This window comes from Corvus hawaiiensis, chromosome 1 (genome assembly GCF_020740725.1).
Source record: "Corvus hawaiiensis isolate bCorHaw1 chromosome 1, bCorHaw1.pri.cur, whole genome shotgun sequence".
Lineage (NCBI taxonomy): Eukaryota > Metazoa > Chordata > Aves > Passeriformes > Corvidae > Corvus > Corvus hawaiiensis.
Window position 1 is genome coordinate 52,530,173 of NC_063213.1, and position 19,108 is coordinate 52,549,280.

Consider the following 19,108-nt stretch of genomic DNA (forward strand, 5'->3'; position numbering starts at 1 on the left):
AAAGAATACACTGGATTCATAAAGAGCTTGATGGCATTTTAAAGTGATATGCATAATAATAAGAAACTTATAATTTGATCTTTAGTAGGATTTATAACCCTATTACAAGTGACTACACTCAGCTGTTTTAAAGATCTATCAAACGATGATCTAATTAAATTGTGGAAGAAAAGAAAATAAAGACTTGTCATGTCTAGCTTGATTTATTAATGGAGAAGGTAACAGATATTAATTGTTTCAGGAGTGATTCAGTTACAGGAAAGAAAACTAATGAGGGTGCTGTATGAGAGGGATAATTCCAGTAAAAAACAGAGGACAGGAAGAAACTTTCATCATGGTTCGTAAACTGCTTGTGCTGTAGGTTGCTCAAAAAACATTTCAATAACACACATGACTGACCTGTGATTCTTCAAGAGCTTTTCTCTAAATTCCAGTGAAGGGTAAGTTCCCTGTAAGGTCAAATTGTATGGACATGAATAGCCTACAGGCTACTACAAGAAACTCAGAAACACAGTGGTGGCACAGTCAATCACACTGACTTCCAGCTGCCCTTAGAGGATAGAAGATAAAGCTATTGTTACCTGCCTGGGTAGCCTAAAGCCATATCAGATTAAATCTTCAGTCTTTGAAAGACTGTAGGATTCTCATACTGTGCTGAAAGAGATAAAGTCTATTCTTTCACTAGGGCATATTCTCCATTTAAAGGTGGGGAATTACCTGATTTTGAAACTGTTTTATAACTGTGGTTATCTAGAATGACATGAAAAATGTGGAAGATAGTAAATCATTGCATGACTTGAGCCAAGATGTTTCTAATCAGTGACACAATTATACCATGCAAAATATGTGACAAATACAGACAAACCTGGAGATCAGAGCTTCCATATTCAAAATGTAACATTAGACAGCTTTGCTTACAGCTGCATCTTTAAAGTCAGTAGTAGCATAATGAAGGCAAGAATTAAGATTCACTGTATCATTCAGTATAACCCAAAATTTTATTCACAGTCAGCATCAGTTGCTGTCCATTTTTAGAAGCAAGGTAAATAGATAGGTATACTTTTAATGTCACTTATTTATAAACATTCCCTTACTGTATTTTTCCCTACTTTCACTTCTCAACCACATTCCTGAACAACAATGGCTATTCAGTATTCTGCATGTAAATATGCCATTATCCAGAACTTTTGTTGTCACTGTCTTTGACAGAAGTCAACTTAGCTGCCTGATCAGACTCAGAAATTCTGTCATTCTGCTTTATTTCTGAATGAGTTTGCATTTAAAAAAAAAAATTGTGATAAAGACTTCTTCATATTCTGATCCTTCATTTTATCTATCAATTTTGAGAGAATTTTTGATGCCACAAGGTCACTTAAATGTCAAAAAATATGTTTGGCAGTTGTATTTAGTATGTATTTAGTATGTCATTCATGCAAATTGACTTAAAATGTTTAACCAAGCATCTACCCATTTTCATACATGCTTTTGCTATGTTCTGCATGTATACATGCAAACTGCATGCAGCTATCCAACTCTCTCATCCATATGAGGGAATTAATTTCATCCAGAGGAGTTCTGTAAAGTGATAGTCTATTCTATCCAAAGACCTTTGGATAATCCTTACTCCTCTTAAGGTAAGGTTTTTATATTCTCATATATCTGACACCCCATTTGTGTTCAGGTTTCGCAAACACCAGTGGGATGAGAAAACCCAAATCCAGGTATATGTATAAACATATTCCTTCCCACTGGTTTTGCATCCAGGGTAAGTGCCTGTGTGGTTAGTATTGCATTTACTGTCCACTAAAAGAAGGAAAGTTATGACATAATGAATTCTATTTAATTTCAGAGTGCTAACATCCACAGTAGTTGTTACTAAGACTTCAATATATTCTTTCATAAAATTAGTTTCACATGATATTGCAACATATCCTTTTTTTCACTTAAAAATGCTTAACATCTTTTCTAAAATACTTGTTAGGCATTCCATCTTGATACTTGAAATGCTCTTGCTCCACAGTTCTTGAGTGCTCTCCTGGTGGACATCAGATCCTGCAGAGCCCTTACCGAAGTGTGGATTTTGATTCATCCCACCTCCAGCAATCATCTATTCAGGATTTAATCTGTGACCATTCCCTAACACCAGGATGGTATCGCTTCATGGTTTTTGATAAGCCTGCTGAGATGCCAACCAAGTGCGTGGAGGTATTGTTACAAATCATTTGATTCTGGGAAATAGATATTTTGGTGAAGAATTTTTCAGTAGGGTAGGTATAAAAAAAGAGTATGGTTAAGGGAACTGATGTGGAACAATACAAAGTACCTATCTTCCCTAAAAACTTGATTATATTAAAATGTGTTAGCTGGAAAATTAAGTCTTAAGCATTGAAAATTTTACACTGAATTGGCAGTAGCAGAGGATGATAAATTAAATCCCTTTCAGAGGACTCAAAAACTGTAATTTCTACTCAGTGCTAAAGAAATTTTCTCAGTGGCAGCATAGCAGGGCTATCATGCTGTAAAGCTGGAACTCTGTGATGGCCAGTGTGTTAGGACGGCCATGTGAGAGCAGTGTAAAGACTTGCAGCCACATGAATCCAGTAACTGTGGAGCTTTTAAAGTCATCATGTCACAGAAGAGATTACTCCTAAAATAGCTTGAACTACCAGAGCTGACTGAAGGTTAGTTTCCTTGCCTTCTGAAAGCCTCCAAAGACTCAATAATTGCTTGAAATATTTAATGCTTCAGATGTGTAATTCTTTATTTTGGAGCTTATTTGGAGTTTTATTTTGGAGCTCTGTTATATTCTAAGGAGATACATCTTTTTAGTTTCCCCTTTTTAAGACACTTCCTTCCTTAAAAAGCCTGAAAATGTCGTTAGAATATTTTACCCTTGATTTTTCTAATGAATTGAAATTTCACAGTCACAGTCTCTTAAAAAATAAACTAAAATCCCATCAATTAACTGCTTTTAAATTAATACAAACCAGTTTAAACATACGAATGCATCAGCTGCCCACATCTCTAAGAAGAAATCCAGGTTAGCTGAGCCTTCAGGTGATGGCAAAGGGCAGATAAAAGGTGTCAGCTTTAACACCTTTAGTTGATACTCAGTGTACTTATGCTCTACACTGTGTTTGCTGTGCTCTGATAGCATCCACACAGTCACTTACTGTAGGTTAATGGTGCAAAGTAGCTCACTAAGCCATAACACAACTGTGAGCTTTTTTGAGCAAAACACTCAGGTGTGGCTTCCAGTTAAGTTCTTCAGTCACTAAATTGTAGCCTGTCTTTAGAAACAAACACAAATTCGATAGGCTCAAAAAAGGTCTTAGGTCTCTTTTGTGTGCATTTGTATTCAACCTTGAGGAGGAAAGTCAGCAATCCCTCTGTTATACTGTCTGAACTTTGCTAAAAGCTCATGCGAGAAATTAATTACATATGTACCTCTCATTGAAGCACAGCAACAGTTTGATGTAGCATTAACCATTTCCTGATGTTTTTCTCTGGTGCTGAAGATGAATCACTGTGGGACTCAAGCCCCTGTCTGGTTGTCTCTGAGGGACTCAGAATCCATGCCTCAACCTGGTGAGATGAAACAGTTAACAGCTTGTGCTACATGGCAGTTTTTCTCCAGCACTTCAAAAGACTGCTGTCTTTTCCGAATCCCTGTCAGGGTGAGGAACTGCGGAGATTTCTTTGTTTACTTACTGCAGCCCACCCAAGGATGCATGGGGTATTGTGCAGAAGGTAAGAAAATGCATGCTCTAACTCAGCTAAGGGGGTGTGTTTCTGATCTAAATCTGTCTGATATTTGGTGGAGTGGAAATGTCAGGAAATAGTTTTGCTAAAATTTCTTGCAATCCTGAATTTCAATATGGATACTAGAGAAGAAATGATCTGAAATGATGAGGTGGGTTCACTTCACCCCTCTTTAACTTACATGTAACATCTCACTAATTTTCAAAGCCCAGAAACTCAAGAATTGAAATTTTCCATATAATGAGGTGGGGTTATAAGACACATCTAGAAGTCAAAATTCAGTGTAGTTCATTGCACTCAAACTCTCCAAATATTCATTACTTAAAATGCATAGAATTATGTATCAGAGTAAATTTTGTCTCAAGAACTTGAGCAAACTGTATTTATATCAATTATTATTTAGCATTGTTAGGAATATTTTTGTTGTAACTCTTATCATCTTTCTGGAGAGTATACATGTTGTTGCTAGAAGAAAATTCAGCACACAAATGCTCTACTGATATACATTTTATTAGTACTATGAGAAAGAACAGGAGACCTTTTGCAATGTCTCCCACTGTCTTGGGTGCTTGTGCTGCAGAAGTATCTTGGTGTTCACAGCTCAAGACTTCAGTATTTCATTATTCATGACAGATTTTTCAGATAAGGAACCCATGGTTAAATCCTTACAGTTATAAATACAGTGAAACTGTGACAAATTAGTGTAGTAGGAAATTCTTGTTAGTTTGTATAACACACCATTGTGAAAATACCAGCAATATTTTCATGCATCATATGCTGTATTGCTTGGAGTCATATTTTCTATTACTGACTTCTTTCAAAAGCTTAATAGCAAATCTATCAGTGGATTTTCTGGTGCCATGTTGGCACCTTTAGATCCTATTGTTAAGACATTCTCCAAGGGTTCAGGAAGCATGTGCCTGAAACAATGAAGAACTCCTGCACAATAGGACTTGCAATTTACTTTGCATCCTGGTACATGATGAGGAAAGAAGATATAAAATCACAGCTAGACAGCGAACTAGCAAATTTTTACTGCCTCAAAGCAAAGCAGGCAAAAAGCATAACTCGTGTTTGCCTCTGCTGAATGCTGTAAATCTGAAACACATTTTGAGTTTAAATCCCTGCATTTAAGATGTTGTTGTCATTTAAAGTGCATTGTACTATTGTACTGCTTTTTGTATCTAGCTTACCATGTGTACTGTCTTTTCTCTTTAACACTTGATAGCTGTAAACAACTGAGGCAAATTTTCAATCTGTCCTCTACGTGCTATGGAATTCAAACGTTATACCACTGAAGTGTGGAACAGCAAAATCTGTTCTTAAGTCTTTTTGGTGAATGGGATTTCCAGTGTTGCTGCTGCCCTTTTGATGTTGTTTGAGTAAAGTGGCTAACTGGCATTTTCATGTTAAATCCAAGTTCCACTTATTTTTCTACAGTGTTCAAAATACAAAACAATAGCAGTGTGCAAGCACTTTTCCTTAGGCCTCTGTAGGAAAGGTGATTTTTTTTCAAAGCAGGTCTACACTGAACTTCACTGTCCAGGGTTACAGTTGAAGTGTTCAGATGTGAGTTTGGGGAGGCAAAATATATATTTAAGAGAATAGTATAATTCCTTTTTATTTGCTAACAACATGTATAAGTATTGGCTGAGCACATCAGCAGTAAAAGTTGTAGAGGTGTTAGAATGTTCTGTGCTCTTCGTCCTAGATGATTTCCAACACAAGGCTTTGTGCTCACTGCTGTCATAGCTGTACGTGGTTCAGATTAAAAGACTGCTTCTATTCTGCAAGTTTGCACTTCAATTAGTGTTTTGTGACATTTGGTCTATAATCTAAGAGCACTGGTGTATGTATTCGGTATGTGTGTGAATATACAATATCAAAACAATCTGTAGTTGTTTCAGATGCAAGGCCACAGACCTGTGATCCTGAGGGAATGGGAATTGAAGGCATCTGTAGCAGTGAGTATTTTGTTTTGATTTTCAAGGTTTTCTGTGCATCTGTGACCCAATAATGTCACCATTTAGTCATATTCTGTCTTGAATAAAAACATGTTCATGTTATCAAGGGTATTGCTTGGTTTGCTGCAAAGTGAGCAGTTGGGAGGTAATTTCAGACAATTTTGGATTACAAAAGTTCTTTCTCAGAATATTTTGAATATCAAAATGTCAGGAAGTACTTGTAATTATGCTGAATGACAGATTACTTTGATTCTTCAGGAGTAAAATATAAGAGGAATCTACAAATCATATTGCTGCTTGTTCTGTTCGTTTCTAAATAGCCTTTTTCTTTTTCATTTTTCTTTTTCTTTTCCCCACTGTGTTCATAAATAGTGAAATTATTCTTCTGTAAGACACATTGCTTTGCTTGTTGTTCTCTCCTGCCTGGTAAAATAATGAATTGTATTTTATTATCTTGTTTGGGGTTTTTTGGACTACCTTTTTTTCCCCTCTTTATCACCTCCCTATTGGCTAGAACTAATCAAAAGCTCATAAAGAGTTTTTTCTCCATGTAATAATTAATAAAAGAAAGATACACATTTTTCTTTGATTCTCTTAAGAAATTATGTAGTATTTCCACAAATGAAAAAGGTAATATTATTAGTGTATTAATTGGCAAAAGATATGTCAATGTCATTGTATCCAATACTGATTTTGTGCAGAATAAAAAGCACAGACCACACTTCTGTTTGACTAGGTAACCTGGCTCCTACATCATCTCCGTCTGTGTCACCACCACTTCCATCTGTTCCTGAAGTTGTAGCAGAGATGATCAAAGGCAGCATCTACCTAAGGTGTACCTTTGACATTCCTATTGCAAACAGCTCTATTGGATTCATTGTAACTTGGTCAAGACTTTCTCCTGAAGGTATCAAGGAAGAACTTACACATGAAACAGCAGTTCATACCTTCTCACTTCTAGAACTAGATGGGATAAACGTCAGACTTGGAGACAGAGTAGGTTAAAACATTAATGTGATTTCTTTGTGTATTTGCAAATATGGCTCAGTAGACACTGACAGTTTTTAGCGAGAGGTCCAGCACCTTGCTGCATAAGTTTTCTTGGCAGCAGCCTACTGCCTCTACTTTACACCAACTGCCCATATGAATGTATAAATACCACAGAACTATAACTACCACTGCCTTTAAGGTTTTGATACTGTTTGTCTCAATACAGTGCAGTGTGCCTCCAGGAGGTAAATTTTTATTAGAATACTGTAAGTTAAGAGGATTTTTGGATGCAACTGCATCTCAGTGAGAGGCTGTAAGAGCCAGAGGTTATGAAAAGCTGTGTTGTTGATTCATTAGATAGATATTTTTTCTCTGGATGAGCTGCTGCTTACTGGTTTTGTGTCTTGGATTTATATGTTTTAATCTCTGCCATCAAAAGCAGTGTGATGCCCTACCTTCCACTGTACCAGAATGAGGACTTAGGCTCTCATAGTAACTTTGAGAAGCCTAAGCACTGGAAAATCAATAAACCTATTACATATCTATACTGAAATACAGGTTAATTTTTCCTGGAGAAAATAAAACCCAAAAAAACGTGATTGGTGTGCATATGTATGTTCAGGCCAAAGCCAGGCTGCTTGGATGGTTTATGGACAGCAATAGCAATTGTTAATCCTCAAAAATCCTTTGGGGACTTTGCGAAGACTTGCCTGACAGTGTTGGCTTGGTGACAGTCAAAAGGAAAGGCACAATCATAAGCTACCTCCTGCTGCTATGAATCTCTTCTTTTTTTCAGGATCAGAAATACTGCATGTGTGGTCAACACATCTCAAAATGGATACAGCAAAATAAAAACAAACCCCAAAACGAACACAAAACCAAAGCAAAAACATAGTGTCTAGTAGCATGGAACTGGTTCAATGGAGGGAAACCGCACTGAATTCCTCATCTTGAAAAAAATTATCCAAGTCCATAACAGCAGGAAAAACATAATCTAAGATCTAATGGTCACTAAACAAAATTAAAGGGCAAAAACAGAAATGGAAAAGAACGTAGTAAATAACATATAAGCAAGTGTAAAATACATTTTCACAGGTATCATTGGTTGCAGAAATGCTCCAGAAAAGATTTTTTAGGTGTCCATTAAATATGATTTCTATGCAGCCATTAGTTGAACGAGTCTCTGCACCACTGTTAGAATATGCCAGGAGAAGGTCCTAGCATGCTCAGTCTGTTTCTGTTTTTTCCTTTAGCTGTACTTACCACTGGCAACTGGTACCTTCTGGCACAACCAGAAGATAGGCCAATGAATCCATTGAACCAACCCATGGTGGTAGGGTTTTGTCTTCATGTGACCACTTCATACCAAAAATGTATTCTGTTATTCTGGTTTTACCCTACAGGTCTACTGTAGCAGTTCTGCTTTTTTCATGGAGAAGCCAGATATACAAAGCTCTTCAGTTGAGAGCAAGGAATTTTTTGCTGGGATTAAGGTAACTTTGTAAAAACATAACGTAGTAGTAATCTTTGAGTGTTGCTACAGCAATCAGTCATCTGACTAGAAGGCACTTAAAATGTATTAACTGTGAATTAATAGAGCATGTTGTCAGCTGAGGTGCACTTAAATTTGTCCAAAAGCAAGAGAGTCGAAGTGGTTTGTGTGCTCCCTATGTACTCAAGGTGCAGGAAGGCTGAATTGGCACACCCAGTGTGGGCCTTGGTTTCCAGCAGCTGGAGCCGACTGGCGCTGTGCTCATAAAGTTTGAGGTGACAGCCCTGAGCCAGCCTGGTCTGGGCTTAAAGAAGGGTAGCTGGGAGGTGGGCTGTGCTGTGCTGCTTGGTCAGAGGCTGAGTGCCAAACCAGTGATAGTTCCTACTGTGGATAGAGCTATAGAGAGCCATTTGCTGGCCAAGAATGGGATCCCAGTCCCGGAAAGATGTACTGCATGTCATTACATATTGGGTATAGTCCTGCTGACTTAGCCTGAGCTTGTTTCTGTGGGATCAGGGCCCAGATTTCTCTCATGGAAGTGCAGTTCTACAGTGTACCCTGCAAAGAGGCAATGGGTTATCTTTGTTTTCCTGTGAGTCTGCATTCAGGATTCCACCCAGCCTACCAAGCTCAGCTGTAGGCCCCTATTACTGATCTCTAACTGAGTTTTTGGTTATATGTTTTTGGTGATCTGTATTGTAAGCTTGTAGAGAGGAATCCCAGGAGAAATATTCCAAATTCTTTCAGAATTGTTGCCTGCAGGTAGCTTCCCACTTCCTTCCTTCCCCCCTCCCCCAGACAGTACACAAAACTGTTTGTATCTTGGCTTTCAGGAGTTACTAACTTTTGTGGTGTTAATGTGGTTTGCTAACTCCTTACCTTTCTAGCTAACCTTTACTCTTGCCTTTTCCTTATCCTTGCCCCTTTACCCATCTCTTCAAGACTGGTTGCTGTGTCTGCCTCTTCTCAATGTGCTGCCGCTCCTCAGCCTGTGTAAATAAGCACTCCTAACTGATTAGGAAGCAGTGCTGCAGTTTACTCACAGATTGCATTTTAAGTACGTTTTCTTCTGTGCTAGATACATGCAGAAACATATGATATATCAGAAGATGGGAAGGAATACAGACTGACAATAGAAAGTAGCATTCCTATTCCTTGTCCTGAATTTAGCCAGCTAGAAAGTGACTGCAAAATCTCACTGACATTAAATAGTGTTGATGAAGGTAAGTATTACCCTGATTTTTTTATATTTTGCATATTTAATGGAGTTTTATAAATACTATGCTGGTTTCCTTCTTCAAAGAAGTTGTGACACTGTAAAATACTTTCTAAAATATTACAAAAAGGATTCACAGTCTGTATAATGCTGCTGAAAATATGAAAGAATTACTTGTTGAAGTTTGTAAGTGTTGTTTTGGTAGACATTGATATCAGAGTCACATTCTTTAACTTGAATAGATAGAATACTGTAATACTTGTAAAGTTTATAATTCAGTTGATTTTGTTTACCTGTTGCACTGCAAGTATGATCTATGCAGTCACAAACTCTTCATTTTTTACTGTTATAGACATTTTCTGTAATATTTTTTCAAGCACAAATCCTGTGAACCAGGAGGAGCCTTGCCTATGTAGACAACCATTTTTTTTCACATTAGCAAGCCTATCATGATTCCTATTTGTCTATCCATCTGGGAAATGCAAAAACATTTTGTTGGGTGTGTATATGAAGAGGTAGAGAGGAGGTTTTTTACATGACCGAACCAAACCCAAGAAAAATGAGTAATTATTTTAATTTATGAAAGTGTGTGTAAATAAGTTAGTATCTATATTAACAGTAATATGCAGAACGTGACTTATTTAGAAGAACTCACTAATAATGTATTTTCTTTAAAACAGGTAAAGAGCAGTTAGGTCTAAACTTGGCTCTTTCTTCTTGTCATGTGGATCTTCTCCAGAAATCTTGCAATAATGGAATCTGTAGTCAAGCTGTAATTTATTTCACTGCTGTGACAGACTTCATGCAGGATGGAGACAGGATTACCAGAATTGCAGTCGAACCTATATCCAGTGAGAATTTTCTGTGGAATGGCTATGTTCCAGAAAGCATGCAGGTTAAAAATCTTCATGTTAAGCTCTGTAAACTGACCAGAAGTGTGGCTGGTGTTAATGAAGCTTTTATTTCAGTTGTGACTTGCTGATTCACACCAAGATTTCTAAATGGTTGATTTTAGTTGCTTTATTTTTTCTTGAAATTCTGTCTTTTAATTTGAATTTTTTTCTTTTACATTTTAATATTGACGTAATTACTCAGATTGATTAAAAGTATAATATAATGTATTTAGTATAAAGTAAACCACTATTGATGCCTTTTCCTGGTCTTAAAATCAAGAGTCATACACAGTTAGAAGGGGAAAAGGGATTTTACTTTGGTATTTATTTTTAAGGATCCTTAGGTGTACACGTCCAGGTCATATGCATCGAGATGCACCCCGCCGAGTCTTTCCCTGTGTCTCTGTGTCTCTCTTCCTGTTACTTCCCCCCCAACATTGGGTATAACATTATAGGTTTTACTAATTAGCATATCTATCAAAGATTCCCCAATGAGAGGCTCAAGTGAGCCCCCCCTCCCCAAGGAACCTTCTCCTGGATGGTTCTATCTTGGTTTACAGAATGTGTTCTGGAGAGGACCTTGGGGTCTGGGGCACACTGATCCTTAGCTACAAAGCTTCTAAAATGTTTAGTCTCTTAGCTCAACAAACAAGTCCAAGAATGTAGGCAAAAAGCACCAGGAATACAGAAGTTGTAAAAAGGTATAACAGGGGTATAAAAGAAAAGGCAAAAATCTTCATGGCATCACTATAATAAGATAAATAATGTGCCTGAGTCCATTTATTTCCTAATCTGACATGTTTTACAATTTGTTTCTTTGTTTTGAAGATTACAGTTAGGGACCTACCCACTGCCTACTGCTACTCATTTACTGACCCTCATGTAATTACATTTGATGGAAGGTAATTATTGGCTTGCTGCTCTTAATTTTAAGTGTGTTGGGATTTTTTGTGGGTGGGTTTTGGGGTGTGTGTTTTATTTCTTTAATTATTTCTATATTTATTCTACATCTGTGCTGGTGATACAAGTCAGCTGTAGTTTTCTGCAATTATACTGTTTTACTTTTTTTTTTGTGACAATAAGGATAAATGTGCTTTAGTTGGTAAAAGCTTGCCAGACATGATGAGGTTTGTAATATTTGCATTTCTAAAGGCAAGTTTTGGGGTTGTGGCAAGAGAATGAAGCAAATGGACAAGAGGAGTGGTAGCTGTGCAGCCTGTTGACTATGAAAGATAAAAATGTTTCTATATTAAATATGAACCATGATAAAATGATTGATTAGACAAAACTTTTCATGCAGAGGTGTTTCCAAACAAAAGCATACTTTCCCTATTTCTGTGTGTCAGTATCTGAATCCTTGTAAGGATGAATTACTGGAAGCTGTCTGCTGTCTGTGTAGTATTTTGCTGTGTTTGTTAGTGGCATTGAAAGTCATTTATATTCTGCTGTCACTTGCATGTCACTGGCCAAAAAGGATTTTGAAGTGAAAACAGCTTTCTTGGCCACAGCTGTTTTTGGTGTGCTTCTTTCTTTCAAGGTGTTTCCAATTCACAAAAGATGTCTGAACAAACACAAGCTCTACACCTGAGAGTTTTACATTCTTTGTTCAGCAGGAACACATTTCTTCAAGTGGCTGGGTGAGAAGAGGAGGATATGTTGCCTCCAAATAAGGATGTTCAGCCCACACATGATAACAGAAGGAGAAATAAAAGTTGTAATGGGTTCTGTGATAGAAGTTTGACTACTGCTACTAATAAAGTCAGTGGGGTTATCCTGATCTTGCAGTTTCTCCTTCAGTGGAAATTTTAGATGTCTTGACTGGGCATAGTAACCATGAATGCATTGTGATCAAGCTTTCTCATGAAACAGTGTTTCACTGCAATGTGATCTGTCTGGAAGCATAATGCTGCACGGAAAGAACTTTCTTTTTAAGGATAAATTATTTTATTCTACAAACGGAGGAAACAAATTATGTACTGAATTATGGACAGTCCGATGCAGTCCCAGTAGTGCAGCCATCTGCAATTTGCCTGCTGGCCCATTATACACAAAGCAAATTGCCAGTCTACAATCAACTGTCAAATGCCATTTGTAGCCAAGAGGCTATTAAACTTACAGCAAAAGTTTAGGGGTTTTCTTTCTCTTTTTTCTTTTTTTTTTTTTTTTTTTTTCTTGCTGCTGAATCATTAAATTGGCTATTTTAACCTTGCTTCAGGGGACAGATGGCTAACCCTAAGGAAAAAAAGCAAGTTGCTATTTATGGTTTTCATCTTAAATGATCATTGGGAATAAGCACTCCCTATCTCCATCTTAATAAAGCAGACCTTTTTAAAAGGATGTGACTTTCTAAATCATTTTGTCAAGGGTACTTGTGCAGTTTTCAGCAGCTGCCCCCACATGCACACTGCTATGCATCTTATTGCTCTTGCTGCAGAGGTGTACTGTTGTAAAAACACAAAGGTTGAGAAGTACCCTCCATATGCACTGTTAAAAAAATCAAGGAATGGCAGTATCTTCATGCTTTTGTTTCTATTCACTGCCATTGTCTACATATATTCTACGCATGATCCTTCTTTTCTGCTGTAAAAATAAGGTGGTTTTTTTTTTTAGTAGTTTTGTTTTGTTTTGTTTTGTTTTTTGATTTAACGCTGCTTTTTCTTTTTAGTGGTTTTGTTTTGTTTTGTTTTGTTTTTTGATTTAACGCTGCTCAGAGGAAGATATGATGGTGTTTGCTCAGGATAAAGCTGTGTTTTGCTCTGTGGGCTGTACTGTTTTTTCTGACTTGGCAGAATGAGTTTCCCTATCAATATTTTCACCAAATGTTAGAAATCTGTTTGAAAATAAAGTTGTTGAGCTGTAGTGGTACAGTTATTTCATAACCAAAGTGATATCATGTGCTATTCTTTTGATTCCAGAGTCTATGACAATTTTAAAACAGGAACATTTGTTCTCTACAAGAGTACATCTCGAGATTTTGAAGTTCATGTTCGCCAGTGGGACTGTGGAAGTCTTCACTACCCAGCATCCTGCAACTGTGGCTTTGTTGCTAAGGAAGGAAGTGATATAATTGCATTTGACATGTGCAGTGGTCAGCTCCATGAATCACAGCCACACTTATCTGTAATAAATAGAGACACAACAGGAAGCAATGTCAGAATCACTGAGTCCTATCAAGGAAGAAAAGTAACAGTAAGTGGTAAATAATTGCTTACAGAACAGGTGAAATAAAAAACTCACGTTTCTCATGAGTCTATCTTCAATCTCTTTTTAGGTTTTGTTTTCTTCTGGAGCTTTCGTTCGTGCTGATGTGAGTGAATGGGGAATGAGCATAACACTTAGGGCACCCAGTTCAGATTACAGACATACAGTGGGACTATGTGGCACCTTTGATGGAAATGCAGAGAATGACTATCACACTGCCAGTGGCATGGAAATCCCAAACCATGCTAATATTCCTTTTTCTTTTATTAAGGAATGGAGGTAACAAAATGCTTCTGTTGATAAATCAAATGTCATCATTTTTGCTTCTACCTTTCCTTCACAGTCTTAAAAACTTGTCAAAATAATAAAAAAAATCTCCTTAAGTTTTAAAGTTGATGTTATAATGTCATCATTGCATTCCATAATTAGTTTAAGAGAAAATTGAAACTGAATTGCCAAATAAGTGTTCAAGTACTATGATGTAAGATTGTTTTGATTAGGTTTAGAACAAAGTATCAGGGTGTACAGAAAACATCCACTCATCTCAATTCTTTCATTAGTTACTCTTGAGGTTTTGTGTTATAGCTGTGTGCTGCAGACATGCTGTCTTTACAGCATATGTATTATATATAACGTTATATATATAACATTATGTTATGTATGTATGAAACAACAAAGAACAAAAAAAAGTTAATACTTTAGTAACATAAAGAAAATAGTTCAGATGATACAGTTTCACCTTTTTCTTTCCTCGCTAGAATTTTACCAGGAGAGAGCTTGTTTGACAAGACACCTGCTTCTTTAACATCTTCTAGAAAAATTGTCTTCTGTGACTGTGCACTTGAAGATGCCAGATTATATCAACCAGTGAACAAACTGGAGGTGGTTACTCAGTCAGAACTTCCTCTGCCTTGTAAAGAAAGTGAAAATGGTAGATTTCTTTCTTTGATACCAGGACTGGATGTCACTGATGAATATCTTGGTCCTGCTGATCTTGTCAGAGGCTTAAAGAAACGTTCATCTACACATGAAATGGATTCATCTACACTTCTGCAGAGGCAGAATAATCAAACCAAACTTCACAAAACATCACTAATAAACTCGCGTCTCTCTGCCACCTCAGTGGGAAATACCGGTACAGAAAGAGAAGGAAGTTCAAGCTTAGACATTAGGAGAAATTCACACCATTACAGCAGTCATATTCACAAAAGTCAATCTGCTGCAAGTAGAGGGAAGCGCCAAAATTATTATGAATACCATCCGGTATTCCTCTTCCAAAGTCTCAGCCAAACAGATTTAGAGGGATACAGTTATTTTTTCCCAGAGGACCATGCTACTGACACAGACCAAAAGTTCCTTCCTTCTTGGCCCACACCTTCAGGCCTCACTGAATCTAGTGCTTTGTTCCTGTGCCAGCAGGCAGTAGCTAATTCTAGCATAGGAAGATCTTGTGGTGCCCTCCTTGGCCGGCGAACAGGCGATGCCATCGATATGTGTGTTAAAGATTTGCTGCTGAAAGATGACCTCGGTTGGGCAGAAGCTTCCTTAGCTCTGTTGGAGAATGAATGTGAGAAAAGAATTTTAGAAGAAATAAATTACAACCCACAGAAACTTGAAGAGTCGGTTGAGAGCCTACTTACTGCTTTAAAGTGTCCCAGTCTCTGCAGCGGTAATGGGGAATGTACAGAATGGGGCTGTGCATGTTTTCAAGGCTACAGCTCATATGACTGCAGAATACTGTCTGGTAAGTGGGGGGAAAATGAGATTTGCTTCAATAATGCTCTGTGTTTGTGTTTGTGCAAAGTGTATTTGTTTTGCTGCCTTTCTCTCCTGCTTTTATACACGGACAAGGGTTCTCAGTTATTTAGTTCCAGTTTACTACAGCTATAATTATTTTCCATTCAACCTTCTTGTTTTCAAGGACAAAACATGATCTTGGTTTCTAATATGCCAGATTTTAAAAGTCAGTTTGCAATGCAGAGTATAGCCCCAAGAGACTAGCAATGTTTCCACTTGCTGTGTTCTTCAGGGAAAATATTCCACATCCATCCCTCCCCTGGATTTTTACAGTTTATGTGATCCTGTTTGTTAACTCTAAGTGGGATGTTTTTGTCTTTGGTGATGTTACGTCTCTATAAGCTGTTAGATGGGATGGGAGCAGAAATGATGGTGAAGAAAAAAGAGGTATAGCAAATAGTGCTGGGCAGGTTTTTTTCATTTTCAGTAGGTAAGATATTCACTAAAAATTCAGTTAAACAATAATGCTGGAAAAATATGAACAGTACTACAAAAGTCAAAACTCTTCCAAAATAAAACCTGTTCTATTTTGGTTTGCAATGATGTTCTTGTTTTAGTGACTTATTTAAAAGCAGATAGAGAAAGAGGGAATAGAATAATAAGAAATATTTGACTTCAAGAGGAATAAAATAAGCTGGTTTTACTTCATAAAAACTGGGTTTGAGTCAATTTATTTCCTGAAATAACTTCCATCTGAGATTTTTGTTTAGTTTGTAATAAAAAAAAAATCCCTGTTAAATTATTGCATAACTGTTTCCTTTCCAGTTCTATTTATAAGGCCTTAGTTTCATTTCAATTTTAATCTGGAAGTGTGATGTAAAGAACCATAGGTGAGAAAGCAAAACATGCATTCACAAGTGTTTGCTATCAGCTGAATTTCCTCTGCTTCATAATACTGAGGTTGTAAGAGAAGACAGAAGCCTAGCTTTAAATTTAAGATTCAGTTTAACAATGTAAAATCTTTCTGTTTATGCTTCCCTTCAGCTGGGTCCAGATTTTGTTGTTTACATAGTTTTCATGGTTGGATAGAAAAATAAACATATTGCATAATGTGAATGCATATGAATGAGTTCTCATAGTAGCATTTATTGTCTAATCTCTGCTTCCAAGACGAGGCTCCAGAAATTACAGAGCTGGAGAATGCTGGGCTGTGCGATATTCGGCAGTATGACTGCACATCAGTGAGAGCTTTTGGACATGGCTTCAGGGACTCATTGAACCTGAAATGTGAAATCATCAAATTGCAAGTAGGTCTCCCTGAATAGTGACAATTACATTTTAAACTTCTTAGAGAACAAGGGACAAAGTGTCAAACATATTATTCATTGATGTGCCTACAACCCAATGCTTTAGTGGAAGCTAAAAGCAAAGGCACTCAGCACTTTGCAGCAAACACTCAAAACTTTGCAAGATTGCCATTTCCTCCATGATAAGAAAAATACAAAACATAATGGGAATGTTCAGCAGCTGGGAGGGAGATAACAGAATACAGCAGTTATCCCTCAGAAAAGTGCAAGGGCAGCCTTATTAGTAACAACCAGTACATCACCGTATTTTTAAGTGCTTATGGAGAGGAATTGAAGTACCACTTCTTTGAAAAAGGACAGCAAGGTTAAAGCCATTACTAGATTTCTGTCTCAAATCTAATGGTTGAAATAGTCTTTTATAAACATAATAAATCTATTAGGAAAAGATAAAGGTGTTTTTGATATGTTGTCCATTTCCCTGAGGTAGAATGCCATGGATATTTAATGATATGGGTCAGGTTTGAACAGGAAATTAAAAAATGTCTCACTGTAAACTTAAGGGGAATTTGTGTAGAGAGACTGTTGTTGCTCACTCTTAAAAAAATTTTTCAAGGCAAATATAGAAGCAATTTACAAGACATTTGGATAGGAAATGGCCAGGAACCTATGATTATAGGGATACAGAATTTAAATGTAAAGGATGAGAGTATGTTTAATCTCTGCAAAACAAAACTACAGTTTTACTTCCTTCTGTTTTACATTGAACTTCAATTTCTGTGAACCTTATGAGCTGGAATGCTTACAGATCTGAAGGCCTTTTAATTGATTTTTGCAAGGTTAAACTGTTTCTGTAAAAATTATCTTCATTTGCCTCCAGCTAGTAACAAAACCTCTCTGAAGAATTAGACTGTATCACATTTCAACGGTTACAGTACTAAATGCACTCAAAATTACATATTTAGAAATACTTACCTTTTATACTTACCCTTGCTGTGAATTCCTTAACTGAGTATAGGATGAAAGAAAAAAATGTTTGGTAGGAGCAGAAGTAGCACATACATCTATTTAGAAAAGTGTTTATTTTTTTGTCTGAAAAAAAACCAGGCAAGGCCTATACAGCAGATGACTCTCCATGCGAGGATTGGGATTGAATAAATGTCTTGATTGACTCCAGTAACTAAAAAAATATGCCAGCTCAGTAAAAACTAGTCAAGCTCAAAATTCTTTTTACTTGCTGTTCTCTTGGTTCTTAGTCTGCCTGAATTCTTACTTCCATCTCATTTTATTTATTTTCCATATGCTTATCCCTACTTCCACATCAATGCTTCAGTCAAATGGTATTATCACCCTTATTCTGTTACCTTGAACTCTCAAGATGGACCCTTGGATGCCTTGTTCTCACTGCAGTTTAGAAGAAAAGTCTGCAGGTCGATGGCATCTTGTACTATTGAACAAGCTGTTGGCTTGTACAAGGGCTAAATGGCTAACTGCCAGCATTGCCCCAGCACCCAGAATGATTCCTGAGCACTGCCGAAACCCTCATCTGTTCCTTTGACTAAAGCCTGTCCTTGCGTGGGAGCAGAGATGGAGGGGAACAGAGGCACTTTCACATCAGACCAGTGGTGTTTGAGGACCACCCACTGCTTCACCCTCCTGTTACTTTCCAGCTGGAAGGACTGTTTGTCCTTGGCAATGCAGTGCCAAAGGGCCGTGCACGAAAGACTTCTCTGCCTGTTCTTCCACAGTAGCTGGCTTAGGTAAAAATCTGCATGTGCAAGTACTGTCATTTAATATTTGCCACTGAATTCTAATCCAGACACATTAGACTTGTTCAAATGCTGTGCAATACACATGGAGTTCTTCTCTGATAAAAACGTTTTCGTGACGTATTTCAGTGAAAAAAAATCTTCTGTCTTAACATTCAGTATAGTGATAGACAATGGATTCCTGGAGAACCTCTAACTATGCCAGCTGCCTTCCAAAATGCCAGGACTGTCGACTGCCAGTTACCAAATGATGGCCAGCAGTCTGATGTCATGGAGGTGGTTGATGATAAACCCATTGCCAGATGGCAAATAAAGGTACTCTCAGAAATTTCAAATATTCGCTTACAAATATTCCTATTAAGATGAAACACATCATGTAGATATTGTCCTTTATTTAATGGTACTAAAGGGAGAAGTCAGCTTGCTTAACTTGGGGGTCTCAGTTTGTCACCTAAGCTTAAGCATCGAGTGTCATTTGGCTGTGTTCTCCTGCAAGGAGACTGGTAGATACAACCTTGGTCCTGCAGAGACACGCATTCTTCAAGAGTAGAAGTTAAAGGCCAGGTAGTTACCTTAGAGTATTTCAAATGACCTTGGATCCATCTTTGGTAGAATTGAGTTGAGCTCAGCCATATGTACATCCCTGTGTGAGCAGATATCTGAGCTCTCCTACAGATGGAGTCAATAAGATCAATAGAGCCCACACACAATTCAATTTACCTTAAAGCAGACACCTACGTGTGGTTGGTCAAAATCTGCCTAGAGTCATTGGCAGGTTTG

At 37.3% G+C, this 19,108-nt stretch overlaps 1 protein-coding gene across 4 annotated transcripts in view; it reads left to right on the forward strand.

Annotated features, from left to right (window-relative positions):
- Positions 1-2,024: 2,024 nt before the first annotated feature.
- Positions 2,025-19,108, forward strand: part of VWDE (von Willebrand factor D and EGF domains) — a 31,980-nt gene continuing 14,896 nt past the window's right edge. For 2 of the 4 annotated variants that reach the window (XM_048304556.1, XM_048304573.1), the window contains exons 1-13: positions 2,085-2,205; positions 3,519-3,750; positions 5,661-5,726; positions 6,463-6,722; positions 8,120-8,209; positions 9,287-9,431; positions 10,105-10,319; positions 11,146-11,219; positions 13,233-13,506; positions 13,589-13,797; positions 14,277-15,262; positions 16,426-16,562; positions 18,488-18,643. In XM_048304556.1, the coding sequence (XP_048160513.1) occupies positions 2,161-2,205; positions 3,519-3,750; positions 5,661-5,726; positions 6,463-6,722; positions 8,120-8,209; positions 9,287-9,431; positions 10,105-10,319; positions 11,146-11,219; positions 13,233-13,506; positions 13,589-13,797; positions 14,277-15,262; positions 16,426-16,562; positions 18,488-18,643 (2,889 nt within the window). In that variant the 5' untranslated portion in view covers positions 2,085-2,160. Of the gene's footprint in view, positions 2,206-3,518; positions 3,751-5,660; positions 5,727-6,462; positions 6,723-8,119; positions 8,210-9,286; positions 9,432-10,104; positions 10,320-11,145; positions 11,220-13,232; positions 13,507-13,588; positions 13,798-14,276; positions 15,263-16,425; positions 16,563-18,487; positions 18,644-19,108 lie in introns of all 4 variants that reach the window. The other 2 variants (XM_048304582.1, XM_048304564.1) reach the window with 2 other exon arrangements.